We start from the raw sequence: 20063 nt of genomic DNA, 5'->3' as shown, positions 1-20063 counted from the left end.
GGGTGCAGGTCTGATGCAACTCATGTTGTGCCTGACAAGGTGTTGCAGAGAGGTTCGTTCCCTCTTGACGAACCCAGACTGACAGCCTGAATTTCTTGGGAGACGCTCGGCTCATTCCCACATCTGATGGGTTTCAATTTCGACAGTGACCCTCTTAATTGTAATATGCTTTCTTTATTTTGCCGTCATTTTGATTTTAATCAGGAGCGAGTGCAGGCATGTAACAATATTAAGAAACCACAATGAAGCATTAACCCTTGCTGTAGAAGTGGGTGCCAAGAGCAAAAGCGCAAACCACATATTGGTTGTTCAACACGGCATCCTCATTATCTTGGATGAAACAAATAAGAATCTTCACTGGCCTTGTTTCCTGATTACACTCTGACTGTGAGCTTCATAAGAAAACCTATTTCAAGAAAACCAAGGTTGATTTCCATGTTGAAAGTAATTACTGAGTAATTTACGTGGTGGTTCTGTTGCCATTCCGCGGCGCGCAGTTAAAAATAAAGACCTAATTTGCTTGATTCACATCAGCTAAAGCATATGTGTGACCTTGAAATAATAAGCTCACTTCCATCCTCTTGATTCAGACTGCTAAGCTTTGACAGAACATACACAAGGCTTTCCTGGTGTTCATACCATTAGCCCTGATGCTAACTCATGGCCTCAAGGGTTCTACACGGGCCAGAGCTGAATCTCATACATTGCACAAAGCAATTAGCCTGGTATAATAAATTCCATTCATTAAATCCTATTGTTATTCTATTTATACAATACTCTTATTGATTTTCCTGACAGATATGGATTCACAAGAGAACCCAAACCTGTATGATTTTATTCATACCTGGTAATTCTTTTCTACATTTTATTCATCATTGTTTTTTACTCTGTTCTATTCTAGCTGTCAGAGCTGGGAGAGGAGCACGGTGAATCCTACAGCTTCCCAGCCTTGACATGCCCAGCTGCCTTGTACTAACACAGCTTTTTAGGCGATTTGCAAGTGCTGCAAAGGGAGCCATCACACAGGTTTCAAACACTCTTTTTGATGTACGCTCAAGTTCACAAGGCGTTAAACCGTCACGCAAGGGGAAAACGGGATGGGGGGGGTTGGGGAGGGTGGGGGTGGCGAGGGATCTGCGCTTCAGAGGAGCTTCTTCTGAAATGTGCTGAAGTGGGGTAAATAGGGCTAAAAGAGAATTGCTAAAACGCTGTTGTGAAAATGTGTTTATGTGTACATGTAGAGAGATTGTAGATTTGTATGTGTGTGTGTGTGCGTGTGTACATGTGTAGAGATTCATAGCTGTATCCAAAAGCATTCAAAACAACCACGGGCAGTTAGAAACAGGCTTTAACTGTGTACCAAACTGTTAAAAATGTAGGGAAAGGCAGCAAGGCGTCAAACTGTCCACTTTACGACACTGTAAGAGGTTTCACAACCTCTGCGGCATTCACTTTATTGAGAGCTTAAGTGGACATGGTGGCCGTGGGGTTAGTGGAGGAGGATGAGGTAGTAATTCAGGTTTTTAAGAAGCCCGTGATTCATTTTCAGCCCGTCTAAAGAGTATCTGCAAAGATGTCAGGAGCAGAAATAGTTTAAGTAAGCCTAAGAGGGCTAAATGTGGGCCTCTTTACAACGTGAGGGTTGAGAAATAGGGTGGCAGGCGGGGTGGGGTGGGCAGCATGACCAAAATCACACAGGGTTCGGCGTCCTTTACTGGCTCTGTCTCTGCCACTGTCTCAGAAGGAAGCATGGAAACCGGGGTGGGGGTCCTGGTGGCAGGTCGGGACTCCACTATCAAGTTGTCAGTCAATATCACTGGGTGGTAGGTGCGGCGGGTGATGGTTTTGACCACTTTGGTCACCTAGAGTTGGAGGGATGGAGGGATGGATGGGTAGAGCTCTCAGCAAACTGCATTAGATTACAACATGGTGCGGCTGTACATATACCCTTTTATTTTAGCTCTAATGAGAGACTAATGACACAGACTTCACACATTCAAGCTGCATGTGGCTGTATATGAATGAGAGAGGAATAAGAGAGGATCAAGTGTGTCTTGCTGTGTTTCAATAACTATTTTTAAAAAGCGCTTGCTTAAAAAATGTCTCAAAGAAAGTAAAGTATCAGTTTCTGTTTCTGTTTTGTTCTACGGTGACATATTTGTCACATTTTTTTCACACCTGAAGACCTGAAGAACATTTGGCATTTTTCTGAAAAAAACAAAAGTTCCTAACTGACTCCTACCTACTCAAGGTTGGCTCCCTGGTGTTTACAGAGGGTGAAAGTGCTTTTATTTGTTTGTGTGGTCTGCCTCGACTCTCATTAGCTCACATCCAGAGGAAAGAGGAGGAATGCTGCTTTTATTGGCTTAACTGAGCTCTTCCTCCAACATGACTGGTGTTTCATTCAGAGAGTCTGCCAGGAGGAAACGAGGGCTGGATGATGGCCAAGGGAAAGCATGGCATGCTGGGACAGGAGGAACGAACGTGGAAGCCCATCTAATAAGAGCGCGTACATGTTTTCTGACTCATACGCACACACGTTTGGGGTCCGCGCCAATTCACTTTCAGTCGAATTGATTGAAAGCACAAATGGAACAAGTAGTTAATCTGCTATTGAGAGGCCATTCAAAGGCTTCCACTTCCTACATGAACTGAATTTGTCAGCTGAAACTTCCCGCCGACACTCCTGCACAAACACACATGAAAGTGCACATGACCTTGACTTCACTAGCATTGTTTCATATACAATACAATTTTTATGTTGGTGCCAATTTAATCTATTCCTTTCCTAATATGGCAACTTCTGATCCTGCTGATACTAATTCAGCTGAAAACATGTTTACCACCAAAACAACTTTTTTGCCTGCAAATCAAGAAGATGGGTGTTTCATCTTCCAATAGTCATTTGTGGGATAACCATCAAGGGAAAGGAGTGCGTTAGCATTAGACAGTATGGCAAGACTTTGGTTCAAAAGAACAGAACACATAAATAAAAATGTGAGTCTCTGCAAAATGACAAGAACGATAGAAAAGAGAGGGAAAGTGGAAACACATTAAAGTGAGTCTGAGAGTGGAAGTACAGAGAGGAACGAGAGAGAGAGAGGGAAAGTGGGGAAGATGTGGAAGGGTTTCTTTGTGTAAACTCTCAGCTAGGTCTGGATCCGTTTGCCACCACAGAGCCGTTGGCTTCCAGAAGTTCACCCTGAACATTAATCTGCTTTTCTCCTCAAAGTGACTTCCAGAAAACATGCGATCCCTCCTTCCCGTGGGGGTGGCGGGCCCTTTTAAAAAAGGCCTCCTCCCTTTTTCCCTTCTTCTGCAGCAAAGCCTTTGATTAGTGTGATGTTTTACTGCACATGTCTGTAAGAATCATTCCTGAGAACTTCTGTGTGTGAATATATAAAATGAAGTGAGTGTGTGTGAGTGTATGTGGCCACTCCTCTCGTAGTAAACAGGCTGAAGGGCAATGGGCACTCCCTGATGAGGGATTAGACCAGGCTTTTTAATTACATTTTCACAGTCTCCAGAGTAGGATCGCCACGCAGTGCTCTGCGCTACTTTGGAAGCCTACAGCAGCAGCAGCAGCTGACTGTAGCTCTGTTTACATCCCAAGCAAAATATCTCAAAATGTTGAAGTGAAAAAGAAGTTTCCAACCCCCACATCACTTTTAAAATGTCATAGATTTGCTGTATTTTGTCAAATGCAAATCTGGTAGGGATATTCTGGTGGGAATTCTTCTCCTGTGATGCATCCAAACTTAAGATGAGAATTGCAGACTGCCTTCCAGAAAGAAATGAACACTCTCACACTTGAAACTCTTCTAAATTCCAAGCAGACACCAGGAAAAATATATTCTGGTCAGGGCAATGTGCAGATTACTGACACCATGATTTCTCAATTTTGGGGATCCTTGACCATTCTGAGGAGCCAATTTGCAAGGTTTCCTACTGCTGCTTTACATGTAGATTCTGATATAAATCTCACAATATGTATAGTGTGTTATTGGTGCTGAGCAGTGGTATTTTGTACCTCCTATAATGTCACGAGGAAATCAAGAGAAACAAGGAGAGACAGAGAGAGGACCATGCAAAAGAAAGAGCTAATAAGACTTTCGTCCCAGAAGGTGGAAGCAGCAAGCAGTGAATTTAGAACAGAGTATTTTAGAGTAAAGGCATTATTTGGCTTGTGAATGCAGACTGTGTTGCACACTGCTGCTGTAGCCTACATGAAATGGTGGCGTGGTGGGAAAAGCTGTATTGGTATAAAAGTGCACTCACCTTCACGTTAGTTGACATATCCTTACAGAGAAACAACAGAACACAGCAAAGGACGAATCAACAAAAGAGGCAAAAAAAAAACTAGGAGAACACCAAGGGAGCTGGGCTCATAATAACACAATAATCAAATAAATAAAGCCATGAGAGGGAGATGAAACCACTTAGGGCTGGAGGATTATGGGATTTAGAGTTCTTAAGGATGGAAGTCTGGGAGTGGAGGTACAGTACCATGCTGTTTGGAAGCAGTAATCCATAACCATAATTTAAAGCAATATTGAAATGGATCAAAAAGACTGGGTTTTTGCAGCTATGAGCTCAGTGGGATTTCTATGCTATGGCAAAGCAACTGCTCCGAGGTGTGCTGCTCAGGTGTGATAGTAGGTACCAGGTTGAATATCAGCTCCATACAGTGAATAACATATAGACCATTAGCTTTCTAAATGTGACTTTTGCTAGGCATCCCGAAGCTAAACATTTTTTTGAACAGCCAACAGCGTCGCACATTATTACGCTAACAAAATATTTGGTTAATCAACACCCTAAAAATACATACTACTCTACATTCATTTATCACATTTCCACCAATCATCTTTTTGGATTTTTTTTGCCCTCTCTGTCGAGCTGAACACCTTTGTGTCTTACCTTGGTTTCCGTGCGCCGTGTGGTGCCGTCGTCAGAGGTGACCACCGAGACGTGGGAGGTGGGGGTTCCTGGGTCCTCCTCTATGGTGACCGTCTCCTCCACCATCTCCTGCGGCTCCTGCATCATGGCCAGGGATGTGGCGTTACTGGGGCTCTGCTCCTGCACAGAGGAAACAGGTCAGGCAATCGGGGGTTAATAAGGTATTTTCAGAGGAAAAACAGCACGGTATCCAGGTAATCTTCCATTAGATACGTGACAAGATGAAACTTCAATTGGGTCACTGCGGCAACAAATAACATTAGAATCCAGCAGAGAATAACAGAGGATAAATAAGAACAGTGCAAATGAAGGGTATTAAATATAATGCCAGCTGCAATTTGCAATGCGGTGCTTGAGCATCAAGTAGAGGGATGGAAAGTGTGAAGCACAGTACATGAATAATAATGTGTGGAAAATAACAGCAGGAATATAATGAGATGAAGACATGAATAGAAAGCGTCTATGATGTGAAGAAAATAATGACATTTTATGCATAATGACAATCCTCATGTTATATAGTTTTTTTTCTGGTACAATATAAATATCTCTATTATGAAGTCCAACTAATCAACATTTCTAGGGCTTCATGTCCAGGTTCTATAAGAGCCAGTGAGTTTTTCCCTCCATGCAGCATTCCCAAAGGTCTTTTCCAGACAGTTGATGCTTTAAAAATGATTTATTACTACGATATCAGGACATGTTAAGGCAGTATTATGTAGAGGTACGGTTTTAGTGTGGCAACTAAAATCCTGAAAAGGTTATGGAAAGATCATGGTTATTGCAAATAAACTTTAACTGAGGGTTACTTGGTTTAAAGTGAGGTAAAAATCATGGTCGCGGTTAAAAAACAAGACACAATCCAAATCCCTGGTATGAAAATAAGACATCACACAGTCATACTTGTCACTATGTGACAGGTGCACTGCTTCGTGCAATGGTTCTGACATTTGCCACTGAACTGTGCGTGATTTACTGTGTATTGAAGAATCCACCGATATGAGCTTCATTTCAAGCAAGAGTAGGCCGCTCCACAGAACACACAGCAGCACTTGAATTCTGGAAGCACACAAACTCTGGATAATGTTTATACAGTATACAAGAAGAAAACTGTAAAGATAGAGTTTTCTACTTCGTTCCTAACCCTGACAGCCAATGATTTATTTGGCCTTGATATTATATCCAAACACTGCAATGCAACTCCTCACTTCTTGAGACTTCAAATTGAGTTAAAGCTTCTTTCAAGGCGAGCAAAAGCCTAGAGGACTGCGTTTGATTCATTTTTCATTGGGAGGCCATGTATTTGAAGAAAAAAGTGTCCATTGGCTATGGATGAAAGTCAGTATGGAGCCCCTATACTCCACCTGATCCTGCATGGGTGCGTGAGAAAATGATGGAAAACAATATGTAGTCACTGGTCAGAGCAGCAACGCCCTGGCATTAGCTGCTGCTGTGCATAAGTGTGACAAAATTACAGCTCTCATGATGGAGAGGGGAAGGAAGGTATTTAAGGCAATCATTGATAACCAAAACAGTGCGAAGCCAAGACAGGGAGAGGAAGTTGAAAGTAGGAGGATGGAGGAGGCGGAGAGAGGAAGAGTTGGAGTAGAATGCTGTAGTGGAAACTAGAGGAAAAAGGGGGGAAGCAGAGGGTTGTATACTCATACTGTACTCCAGATAGCTGTAACTGATCTTTAGGAAAGGAATGTTAACCTTTTTTCAGGGTGTTTGACATGCCATTTTTTATTGTGTACAATAGAGGAGCGATGGTCCACATAATTCAAGGCTTGGTATGTACCTTGGTTTTGGGGTTCAGTAAGATTTTGGTACAGCAGAAAAAAGAGAGGTAGAGAATAAGATTTTGGTCTTTTATTTTGAAAAATGTAAACAGCCAACACTGACAATCAGTCAGAGGGACCAAACCACTACTTTTACTACTGATACTTTACGTCCATTTTTCTTTCTCAGAACCGGTTCTTATGACTTGCTGTCCAACCACACCAGCAATCACATTTTTTATCGTTGTTCTGAACAGCTTCACTCACAGGCGGAATGAAAAGCCGAAGGTCACGGTGAGCGGAGGGGGACGGGGAAATGCAGTATTGTTACACTACGGAGATAAGGGAGCATATTTCAATTACAGCGTTGCACTCGCTCAGTGTTATGGGTCTCTTGTTTCTCACTCTGATGACAGCGATACTACAGGGTAAACAGGCCACTTAAGCTAAGCCGGCTAGTATAAATCCATGAGCATAGCAAGCTACAGTAGAATTAAAAAGTAAGTGGATTATTAAAGTATTTTGACAGTAATTGTTCGGGTCATGGAGCATACCAATTGGTTCTGGACCAATACACGTACTATTACACTCTCACAATACATTTCCTGTTCCTTCAACATTGCGGGAAAGGTCACAAAACACAAACAGTCATAATAACTTTTATCCCTATTTACACCTTACACCAAATATAGGTCAAAGCTATGAAAAACAAACAAAAGCAAATCTCCAGCAGTGTTCCCGCCAAAAAAATATTTGCAAATTCACCTCACATAGACTTATTTTGTCCAACCAATTACATCAAGCTGGAGGGAGACAGAACAAAGGCCAAGCAGAGAGCGTGAGGAAAAGTTGTAGTGTAGTTCTCGACTGAGTTTTGTTGAAACATGATGAGCAGCGCCTTCTGGAGGAAGGCAGCTTGTTCTCTTCATGTCTTTGAAGACATTTAACAAGTGAACAGTTCTCCATCGATTGGCCAACTCCTTTCAGGCTTCAAAGCCAGACACCGTCCTCATTGATCTCCAGTCCTTTTTGCTGATCAGCCAAAAGTTTGTTCATGTTGTGGAGCTTTTCCTCTAATCCCACAACCCTCCAGCCTCAATGTCCCTTCGGAGCCAAAGACCTGTATTTGGGTGTGTACATAACGTCCTCAAAGAAAAACTTTCTCTATTTACCTATTCCACTCTATACCATAAAGAGTCAATTAGCACCCTGAACTCAGCAGTGTTAGGTCATTACACTTGGAGAAAGTTTCCAGAGTCCCATTATTGAGGTTAATGACTGTAAAGGCTGCATGCTGTATAGAGACACATATATTTATACCCCACTGATGGTGAGCTGAGGAAAATACATTTTTCCTCAGCAACTGACCTCAGGCTAAATGACATTGTTCAGCTGGAAAGGACCCTCTAATAGTATTTGGAAAAGGTCCACACTGATTGGTTACTTCCAATCAACGTCCTTGTTCTGTTCAATACAAAATGTGAATCACCTTCCTGACTCTGTACCCACTGTGGAAAACGACAATGGACAGTAACTTATTTTCAAAGTCGTTCAATTTGTACAACATCAATTTAAGACTGTTTTTTAATCCCACATAGTATTTAATTTAAGTTCAACACCAAAATACAGGAAGGTCTTGGTCAGACCCACAAATGAATGGCTCACTAAAAAAGTCAAGCTACTCTACAAAAAACCCAAACAATACAAGTTGCATTCATCCATTTAAATACATGAACGTCTATGTTTTCATTGATGTGACCTGTATGATCACTCCTTAAAGAAATAAACTAAACATTGTTAAAGGAAGATAGCAATTAGTCATTCAGTTTTCAAGAAACTCATGTACTGTACTAAATGTGCGCATGTACCAAGTTGAAATCATGGCATGATATTGCTTTTCTTCTCCTGTACACGATGAGGCAGATATTATGTGAATAAACTCTTCCTTACTAAACAAGCACAATCCGTTTAGAATATTTCACTTCCTCGGGTCTCTGCTAATGATATCTGGCTAAATTAACTGCATTTTTATGACGCTTCGTTCCTTTGAAGGCTCATTGGGTGAACCCAGAGGAAATGCTGTCAAAACAGGAATATGTAATAAAAGCAGCACCATCCTACACTGGTTTAAACACACATAGTGCTTGGCAAAGCATTGGACAGAGAGGAGGAGGGGATCCTTAGAGGCTCGCTGACAAACTGGCTTCTTGATCCAAGCTTAATGCGGTGCCTCTCGTTCAGTTTCTACACTTTCTCCCCCTCTCGTCTCTGCTCGCGCTAAGTGAGAGAGTAGAGTTGAACTCGACATTACAGCCCCTAAATAAATGATTAAAAGCCGTCTGGCCAGGGGCTAGCGTGGCTGTCTGCTGGTCCCGGGGGACACGAGGCTGATTCTTAGTTGAGGAGACTCAGGAAAGCATACCCTTTAGTCAAGGGCGGGAGAAGTGGAGCACAGTGAGTTAATGGCTGATCTCAGCGAGATGGATGATAAAGTGGCAGAGGGGTTTGAGGGAGATAGTGGTGACAGAGAGGGGGAGGAAAGCTTGAACACATGCAAATCTTGTTAAAATGGTTTATATTAGACAGCAGAGTATTGGTAGCCTGAAGGTTAGATAAGTGAGCTTACGATCAGACAGCTGCAGGCTAAAATTCTCCAATCGGCTGAATCAGAAAAACAAGGAGGGGAAATTTGCTCCTCTCAACTACTCCAGGATGCCTTGAGCAGTGCATCTAAACACACCTGCTCCACCAGAACAAATTAAAAGTGCCAGCAAAAAGTCAAACTTGGATGAAGAGAATAATAACATAATAAACGCATCCAGGGTGGAGGGGGGGCAGCCTATCTGTTACAGATCAAATTTATCAGCAGGGGGGGAAAAAAGCACCTTCAGGTTTGTGAGCCCAAGTAAATAACAACGTGACAAGAATGTCTGTCTTCTTGCCTAGCCTTAAAAAGCAGTGCCAAGAGCTGAACCCAACTTCTGATGAGGAAAAAAAGAGCTTGGGAAGGCTTTGCCACTTAAATCACTTCTGTTCAGCTAGTGGTTGCGGAGAGGCTGAGGCGTTAAACAGACAGGGATTTGGCTCTGAAGAAGGCCTGAGGATTTGTCCAACCTGCACTTTATTCAGTCCAGTGTGGTTGGCTCTGACTCACAGTTAAAAGGAGAGGGCTGCTTTTGCGGATAATGAAACTTCACCTTTCTGATATGATGTCTGGACAGAGAAGACTATTACACGGTTCACTCCCGAATGGACGAGGCTTGGGCTGTGTGTAAGTATAAGATAAACCGAAGTTTGTTTATTGGCTTGTATATGTATGAATTTTAGAGCTACTTTAGCTACAAATTATACATGAACGGATTCTATAGACTGAGAAGACAATGAAGGACTCGTGCTTTTGCGTACAGTAACTCGGCAACATCCAACACAATCAATGCCACCAAAAAGCAATACCCTTGACAAGAGCCCTTGAGGGATCTCCTTTGGAATGTATTTCATTACAATAGATCACACGGGGACATATGGCTCCTTAAAAGCAACTAATCTGAACCGTAATGGATTGCTGTGCTAAGAAAAGAAAAGGAGGAGGAGGAGGAGGAATACAAAGGCGGGAGATGAAGTGATACAGCGGTGTCAATTAGCGGCAGCCTGCTATCTGCCATCAATCCACACTCATTCATCATCTGTGTTCAATAAGCTGCTCAGTGTTGTCTGAGGATGGAGAGATAGAGTAAAATGATGGAAAAGGAGAACGCATAAGCAGATAAGGGGTTTTCCTTCCCCCCAGGACAGAATCACAACAAGGAAACTTCAGCTGGAGTTAGAGAATGAGTCATCTCTGCAGTAAATGTGCAAGGTGTATTGTACTAATGCAAATCCTTATTGTCACGATAACTACTTTTGTTGGACGATATATTGTCTCGGAAATAATCGCGATACATAATATTATTGTATTTTGAAGATCATTTTATACCACTGATAATGATAATATAATAGCATAATAATGCAACCTGGGTGGGGGGTGGGATTAAAGAGTGGGTGCTATGGTTCTGTAAAAACACATACTGCCATTATGGGCCAGGACACCAAAAATAGACACATGCAAAAACAACATACACTATTAGAGGTGGGTGTCACACTTACAAATGCATTGACTATTTGTCAGATTCTTAGACTTGTTTGCTTTGATTTCTGATCTGATCTAAATCATTTCTAACTTGAGAAAACATTTTATTCTGGGAAAGTTCTTTCAAAGTAATGTGCAGGAACCCCCAGGTGTCCTTGGGAGGGTTCCAGGGCATCCCTAGCAGGAAGGAGAATCATTTATTTTCTCTATGATTCTATCCATAAGTACCACAATGACAGAATGTATGACTATTATGGTCATAGGCTTGGTACACTTTCTGTAATAAAACATTTAAAAAGGCAAAAATGTACCAAATGGGGCCCGTGGTCTAATTCGTATCAATTCAGGGGTCCTTTATGTGAAAATGTTTGAGAACCACTGCTTAATCTGACACACTAATTGAGGAGCTATATTTTATTAAATGAGAAAAGTTTCAAACATGTTGGTTTGCTCGAAAAATACTCTTTTAGTATCAGTTTCATAACAAATTTTCCATTAGTCTTGGTTGGCTCCCTTTTACCAAGCTGAGCCAAGTCTCTGTGTGTTCAGCCTTCAGTACGTCTGGAGCTTCTAACTGAATTTTTGAACTCTGAAGTTTAGATTCTCTCCTGCGTTCCTGTTTGTACTTTCACATATCTGCCTTCAGTCATATCAGTGTTAAGTTACTGCTGATGAAAACCCAACATTTCCTTCTTTTGTTGCTACATATTAAAAAGCTTTTAAATTACACAATAAAAGTAGACTTTTATTAGACAAGAATTTATAGCAAATGAAATGTGTTTATAACAGGATTAGCAAAGATTTATTAGCGGCACTATTCTACAATAAAAACAGAGGTCTACACAACAAGATGTGGAGATATTTGGAGCTCTTTGTTCAGCGCATCAGTTATAAATAATGCAGGGAGGAACAGAACAAGCAGAAACAGCCACAGAGAGATGTTTGATGAGCTGGAGATAACAGGCTCTTACTGTATTTTCTGCAAACAGCACACCTCCAGCAGGTAAACAACTTTTAACGTGCCCTGCCACGTAATGGAAAAACACTTGCAGCATGCCAGCTCGACTTGAACGCTCCCTGCAAGGCTCAACGCGACTATTCCAAAAAACAATGGAAAAATACCATACGGTGTCATTGGCACTGACTTTGAAAAGGTCTCAAATAAATCCGACCCTACAGGTAAGGCTGGGTGCTATTTGAAACTTCACAATGCTAGTGGCAATGTGATACTTTATCCACTAATCACTATTTTTGTATTGACAATGGATCAAATTACAACGTGTCATATCTAATGAAACTACAGAGAATCATCACTGTCTCTGTGGAGCACTTTAACATATTTCAGCTCATGGTTTTTGCTTTACAGCTTCCAACTTCCAACTGTTTGGGTTCGGTCTCACTGCTCTCGACAACAACTATTATAGATGCAGAATCTTTTGTGCAAACACACATGTCTGCAAAGAAAGTTAGCAAGAAGCTGGTGAACACAAGGTAAAGAGCCAAATGTTTCCTTCAGGGTTTGGAACACAGTGGAGAGTGAATTGGGCTTGCATTTGTGGGGTGGGCAGGGATACAACTTCAAATAAATGTTGTTCCATGTCTGCTGGATGTAGGAAGAGGCGTCTGTTTGCTAACACATACATCATAATATGTCAAAGCTGTATTTGTCTCCAAGTGGCCTAAAAAAAAAGAGAAGCAATTATTTCAGATTTCACAAAATAAAAGTTCTCAAATGTGAATCTAAAAAAAAGTGGCAGTGAAGAACTTTATCGGGCTAAAACTTGCATAGTTATTATTCATATATCTAAATGCAGAGGAGTCCAAAAGCTGTATTATTATTAAATGAAGATCTATCATCTGATCAAAGAGTAAGTAACAAATCTGACTAGATGTTTTTGATACTCAGTGTCACAGATGCAGGTTGGTCATAACTGGAGGCAGGCTGATATATACAATACATATGTTTTTTTTTGTTGTTGCATGTGTTTTTTTATATATAGGAATTTATAATTATTAAATTTACTGTTTCAGTGCACTGTGTTTATAGTTAAACTGTAAAATATCCTGCCTCCATTACATATCTTTATCATAAGTGTTTGATAACCACATTGCAAAAAATATGCGTTTTATGTACATATTCTGTATATATAAGACTATCAGCAAATATATCGATATATTGGATGTCTGAATTGTTTTACCTCTGAATATTGGTATCGGTATCAGACCCAAAATCCAGTATTGGTCAGGCTCTAGTTGGAACCAAAAGGATATTTAAGTTGATACAAGGCCTTGGTGTTCAGGTTGGATTCATATATTCAGTATAATAACAATCATTAACTGTTTCTAAATTGAAATATCAGTCTTAACAAGTTCCCCACCTTTTAATTGAGACATTATATGCTAGGATTCGTTTCTAATTGACATGGTCATGTTTCCCGCTGTCATATTAGTGCAGGTGTAACTTTAGGTAACTTTCCCTCTCTCTCTCGCTCCCACCGGACCACACTGAGCAGAAATTAGATCTGTACATCTCAATCTGAACGCAGTAGGAGGGAGTCTGTGGTTACTTTCAGGTTGAGACAACAGAACCTGTCAGATCACCACCTGGTCATGCATACCAGGGTGATCAGAGTCACCTTCCCGCACACACACACAAACACACACACTCTCTCTCTCTCTCTCTCTCTCTCATACACAGCATGCTCAGTCTTAGCCTGACCCCTGTGCAGTGACTAACAGGATTTCACTCCGGAGACATGCCAGCAATCATTACATGGCTCTTACACAATTAATCCTCCAGCAAAGATCGCCTGGCTAACCTTGGGTCGTCCAATTTCCCATCAGCCCCTTCTGTTTATACCACCTGCCCTCTCGGCAATTCTCCACAGCGAAGAATCACATGATGAAGTTCGAGAGAGAGATAGGGAGAGAGAGGGAGAATGAGCGAGAGAGGGAGCGTGTGAGAGCGTGGTGCACTGGGGTGACCCGTTAAAAAAAAAAAAAAAAAAAAAAAACCCAACTGTGAACTGTGGCTGTGTGATCCAAACATCCAGCCAAAACAAGGCTTGTTTGTGGGATGAAGCGGAGGCAGAAGGGAAGTCAAGTAGAGGAAGGGGAACTAGAGAGGCTGACAATGCGTGGCAAAGACCCAAAACAGCATGCTCTCCCAGAGTTAAAAAAAAAAACAGGGGGGAAGGGGGGCATTCAGAAACGTGCGAGGCTAGCCAGGCAGGCCTCATCTCAGTTACAGCCAGGGCAGAGGTCCCAATTCTCTGGAAAGATGGGGTGAATTAACTAGTGTGGTGTGTGGTGATGGTGGTCTCTGGGTATTTTGTTTGTGCATTTAGGAGCGTGTTTCAAGTCTAAAAATTTGTATAGCTGACTGTTTTGGGGGTAAAAAACGTACACAAACACACAAATAACTGTAGGGGGAGTGGGCCAAAGCCCTGATGATGCAGCTGGGAATGATGGGACCTTAATCTCTCCTTCTCTGGCGACTGATCCTGAGCCAAATCTGGGCTTCTCTCTCTCTCTCATCTCTTTCACGCTTGGCCTCCTGGTTTCAGACGCCTCCATCATTTCCCACCCCGGCCCTGCTTTTTCTACCTCTTCCCAGAAACAACCCCCCACCTCTCCTCCGCCTCTCCTTCACAGCCCTCAATCGACGCGCCCTTTTGTTCCTTTGCGCCAGCCCCGAGACAAAACTCGGGTTAGGCTGGACCCGTTTGACTGACTCAGAACCTTAATAGAGAGCAGAGGCCACTTCCGAGCCTCTCAACTGACCACCTTACCCTGAACCCACCCTAAAGAAACCTGCAGCTAAAGCCTGATTGCTTTCCGATGGGGCTCTGCGATCACATTTAGCGACAGATGGAAACCCCAGCTCGACCCTAGGCAACACTCGACACCACCTTAATCTCTGGAATGGGTGATATTCTCATGCAAATTGGCCATGAGATGTTTTGAAACCTTGTGTAATTTTTGACACATGTCATCAATTATACACCATACATACAAACAACCTTGCACACATGGAGTCACATACCACATATGTTTTCCTTGCAATTCATAGCCTGGAGTCAGATTAGGAGTCAAACATGCAGAAAGTCACTCACAACATGGAATTCATGGTAGCATCCGGTCAAAAAGAGGAGCTGAAGCAGCCAGAAGATAAATAAGTTGTGCAGGTTTTTGAGTGAGTAGCAGAAGCGACGGACTAGGGGGGGAGGAGGACGATAAATAAAAAACAAAGGGAGGAGTAAAGCACTCAAAGCCTGTGGAGTAAAACTAAAACAATGAGCCTCTGAGAGGGGGTCAGCGCTCACGGTCAGGGTTTGATTGTTTGGACAGCGGGTGCGGCAATGAGAGAGAGAGATAGAGAGAGAGAGAGAGGGGAAGAGAATGAGAGAGAGGGAAAGAGAGAAGAATTCAGCGTTGTGGAGGCAGCTTAGCAGTAGCTGGCTACGGTCGACGGGTGGTGGGCGGTGTGCTGGGGCGGTGGTGGGTTTGCCTTGATGGTGTAACTCTGGGGTCCCGGAGGGTGGGTTGTTTGGAGTGCCCCTCCCCTCCTGCCTCTGGATGCCTGTCAGCATGACTCTGTCAGAAGACTGGTGATTGGAAGAGGAGGTGGAGGGGGGGGGGAATTGCAGCAGTGTGTGGAGGAGGCTGCGAGGCAAGCTTTGCCAGGAGCTCAGTTCATGTGAGGTCTACTGGAGTATTTAGGGAGTTGGAAAAGCGACATATGCTCCACTTCCTGTCAGAAAACCAGTGCAACACTTATTGTCCCCCCCCCTCCCAAACACCCTTTTCTCCTAAAAATTGTGCAGCCGCAGGGTCTCCCATTTAACAGACACTTAGCCCACCCCTCCTTCCATCCCTGGCTTTCTTTCTATATCTGTTGTGTAGAAAACAGTAAAGCCTGGAGCCTTTATAATAGAGGACTACTAACAGGCTTAGCAGGGTATTCACACTGTTTTAGGAAAGATACTAAATGTCCTCCCCTGGGAGTGGGCTGGTGGGGCGTGAGATGCACTCTCTACAATGAGAGGGCAGAATGTCATCAGAACACTGCTGCATTACTTCGGACAAGCGAAGCAAGTTTACATCAAGAATTCCCAAACGGACCTTATCAAACTTTTACTCATTTACTTCCTCACTCTATAAATGTCTACAGTATCTCTAGGGAGGTAATAGAGGTGAGATTGAAACATTTGACTGCATTCCCTCTGATGTATTCTCTAGTTGGGATATTTTGGAGGAAATTAAACTACTCCTCATTTTGACAGGGAACCCCCCCCACACACACACACACCACACCTCCTGAAGAACCTTCCTTACACCCCCAAGGCACCTCGGCTATCCCTGGAACACTGCTGTGTAGAACGGCCGCTGCACACATAGATAACCCCTCACAGAGCTGACACGGTCCATCACAATAACTGCGACTGCTTTTATATATGCACTCAGTCAAACGTGATTAACCCCCCCTCTGGGGATATTTTTACGGCCTTGTGCCAACCCTCTAGTAAAGGATTGGGCTCATTCTGCGGGCAATGGTGTAGCGACGTGGAGGACGGGCCGCAAGAAACCGGCTTGTGGAGGAATCTCGGCCAATTTACTGCTAGCCTTCAACGGGTCACGAGATAAGGTGAGGCTGGATGTATGCGTCTAAAGGAGCCATTGTGTGGCTGGATAAATCTATCAAGAGGTTTGAGCTACGGCCCAGTTACTTTATTTATTATTCTCTCTCTGTCAGATGAAAAGAAATGTGATATTACATCTACTCTGCCCTGCTTTCCTCAAAAGGCCCCACTGAAGAGCATGCGTGTCTATGTGTGTGTGTGTGTGTGTGTGTGGGCGAGTGGGTGTGCATAGGAGCAAATATCAGGTCAATGCAGTGCCTTCTCATCCTGAGTGCTACCATCTGGAAGAAAACTATCTTCCTAACAGTGAATGATATTCTTAAAGTGGTATTGAACTATTTGTCTGTTGTTAATTCATGTCATTAAACTTTTTTTGTGTCTTTTTTTGGCATTTGTTTTCTGTAAAGCACTGCCTCATAAATTCCATTTTTGTACCCAAAGCCTTCAAAAGACACTAAATAGTAAGAAATATCATATGAACATGTGTTGTCAATACATAGTATGTAATCTCTCATATTCTTTATAAGACCGATATATCAATTAGGGCTATTTTTCATCTATATAATGTCAGAAGTTGTCCAAAATGTTTGGTTTTCAACTATCATAAAAAATTACAAAAATTACTTAATGATTAATTGATTGTTACTGATCTGATGATTGTTGAACTGACTCAACTTTTAAGCATCAACATCAGTCTTCACCTGCCATGAGGACCATTATTATAACGTTAAAAGTTGGATGCCAGTAAAAACATCCCTCCAGCAGACAGCAGTCTATAGTTAGAGGAGTTAGATAATGACAGAGAGCTGGAGCGCTCCTGTACACAAACACAGGATCCCTCAGAATTGAGCAGTTGAGAGCCAGAGCTTACTGTTTAACACTACCACAGATCTGAAATCAGTGGGTCAACCAGAGTACACAGACACGGTGCCCTCCACATCACTCCAAAACAAAGACGGAGCTCCCTTCTCATTTGGCAGTGTTGGAAGTAGAAAAACACAGTCAGAGTCTACACAAAGAGCATTTTTTTTAAAAGACAAGACTCATAATAGCAATAAACAAGCGAGAATGAAAGGACCACCATTTCTGCACCTAATATATTCCGTTGCCTCTAGCAGAGGTAAATTTGATCTGAACAGGATCTGTATTGGTTTGCTACAGATGACACAGTGTTGCAGTTAAGATTTTAATCAGAGATTAATAGCATCACAAAAAAAACAACAACTCATTTACAAGCTAATGGAAACAAGTCTACCTGATTTCCTCTGAATATTGAGTAGGGGATAAAAATGCAGAGAGACATTAGACAAAGCCATTGTTCCGGGGATGCGTGTGAGGACATGTGTGAGTGTGAGTGTGTGTGTGTGTGAGAGAGAGGCTGACTGAGCAACAGAAAGTCTTTTAAGCTCACTTTCAAAGCTGCAAGCTGATCATGAATATTTAAAACAAGGCAGATATCTGAAATATAGTTTTGGTATTATGCCTTTTTTTTCGCATGCTAAATTAGCAGAGAGTACATTTTGAGCCATGGCGTAAAAATAAATAGCATCTTTGAAGCCGTGGCTCATTCACTATGAAGTGTGGTTTTCATCCCAAACATTTGTTGGATGAATTAAAAATATCAGAAATACTGCATTTTGAATGATCGCGAAAGCACCCTGAAGAGTATACATTATAAATGCAGTGAAGCCTTTTGGAGGGATCCAAACTGACGAGGTGTCCCCTTCACTGCTACATAAGAAGGATAGAGTAGTGGGTGGAAGTGGGTGGAAGTTTTTTTCTTATTTGGTGGGTGGGGTAAGTTTGAATCTCGCTGTCTAATAGAGTCATTCAGAGCTTTGAAGAGCTCCCCAAGGTGTTGGATACGAAAGGGCTTCTCTTTCTTCCACTCAAGCCTTAGCACTTCTCAAATTTTATATCTGTGTCATGCAATATTCATGCTCTGGGTCTGTGTTGTGTTGCTCTGCAGGTGGTTGGGAGGAAGAGGAGGATGCAGATGAAATATGGATTATCTCCTCTCAGTGTCTAGCTAAGCCCCACTTTGCTGGCACCGCTGCTTTTCAATGTATCTCCCCTCCCACTCAGCCAGCTGCAGGCCTGGCATCTGGCTGCGAACCCCCACCCCACCCACCCAGCCTTTAATCAACCAAACACACACGCACAAACATCTCTATCAACCCCCCCGCCCCCCCCCAATGATGAAACATCCCCCTGCTGCATCGGCTGCTGCTGCTTCTGCTTTTCTGTGCAACAGGAAATGCTGACTTCTGAAGATTTAGGTATCCAGTAAACAGGATCTTGACCCAAAATAGCCGTTAGCTGAAAGAGGAGTGATGACAGCCCACAGACTCCCAACTGTACTATTACGGGATAGGTCAGGCTAGTTTGGATGACAGATATCATCCATAAATTAACATACTATCACATAGATTTGAGTAACATTAAAATGAACAGATAAAACAACCTTGCCTCAATAGATTTCACCATAGCTTTAAAAATATTTTTCCTCTGTAATGAAGCTTACAGGTGTCTGCAGTAGCTAAAAGGGAAGTAGTTATATTTCCAGATTTTGTCCAGACTTTGGACATGAGTGACATAATTAGTGATAGAACTCAACATATGTTATAAACCAGAACATTTCATGTAACAGCCCCTCATTTCATACATCCTGTGTCAGACCAATTTGCAGATATTTCTACACAGCACATTAGGGGATAACAGTGTTGAAAAAGTGAAAAAAAAAAACGTGATTATAACGGTCACACGTACACAAACTCTACTGCGGATAATTTGTAATGAGTAATAAAAGCTTTGGGGATCCCAAGACTCCACTTTGTAATACATCCACACAACAACCGTTTGAACCCAGGGGAACATGGGTAATCTTATAGTAATTATGCAAAGAATAACAGTCATCATCATACACTTCAATGAGTGGTGCTTCAGGCTAGTCCATAACCTGAAGAACTGTAGAAGTGACTGCAGCAGTAGCAGCTGATGGAGCCACTGTGCTTCCCTGTCTACAGCTGTGATTACCAGGAACACTGAGGAGCTTGTGTGTTTTTGTCTCTCTCAGACAGAGGATGTCCGGTGCGCGCCAGCCATCTGATTACCCGCAATTCTAATGCCGTGCAGCCACTCCAAATCAGTTTAGTCTCATCTCCAAGCCTTAATTGACCAAATACGGGTACTTTCCAGGGTCGATGACCATGACCGTTTAGCAGACCTGCTGAAACGTGAAACCAGGATGTTACTCACTCCAGTGTATTTGTGGTTGGAAAATGTTTGATTTATAAGCACTTTCATTGTTATATGGGTGCTTCCAAACATAAATCACCTACTGAACTTCTAGATGACACACCCACTTAACATTTGGAGTACATAAATCTCATCAATGGTAAAAGGTACTGAGCACAAACCTATAGCAGTGCTGTGAATGTGAAACTGTAATTATACCACCAAGTCAACAGGTTCAGCTGAGTAGGGATGCCTTTTAACCCTAAGCACTTGTTTATGTTGTTGTAATGGCTGATTGGTGCACTGCTGGCACAGCATTATGAA

At 42.4% G+C, this 20063-nt stretch overlaps 1 protein-coding gene across 3 annotated transcripts in view; it reads right to left on the bottom strand.

Annotated features, from left to right (window-relative positions):
• Positions 1-20063, bottom strand: part of arvcfb (ARVCF delta catenin family member b) — a 110270-nt gene that overhangs the window by 70801 nt on the left and 19406 nt on the right. For 2 of the 3 annotated variants that reach the window (XM_053325133.1, XM_053325132.1), the window contains exon 2: positions 4921-5079. In XM_053325133.1, the coding sequence (XP_053181108.1) occupies positions 4921-5079 (159 nt within the window). Of the gene's footprint in view, positions 1-4278; positions 4300-4920; positions 5080-20063 lie in introns of all 3 variants that reach the window. The other variant, XM_053325131.1, reaches the window with a different exon arrangement.

The sequence above is a fragment of the Scomber japonicus genome, chromosome 9 (genome assembly GCF_027409825.1).
Source record: "Scomber japonicus isolate fScoJap1 chromosome 9, fScoJap1.pri, whole genome shotgun sequence".
Classification (NCBI taxonomy): Eukaryota; Metazoa; Chordata; class Actinopteri; order Scombriformes; family Scombridae; genus Scomber; species Scomber japonicus.
The sequence above is the reverse complement of the archived record's forward strand: the minus strand, read 5'-3'. Positions and strand labels throughout refer to the sequence as shown.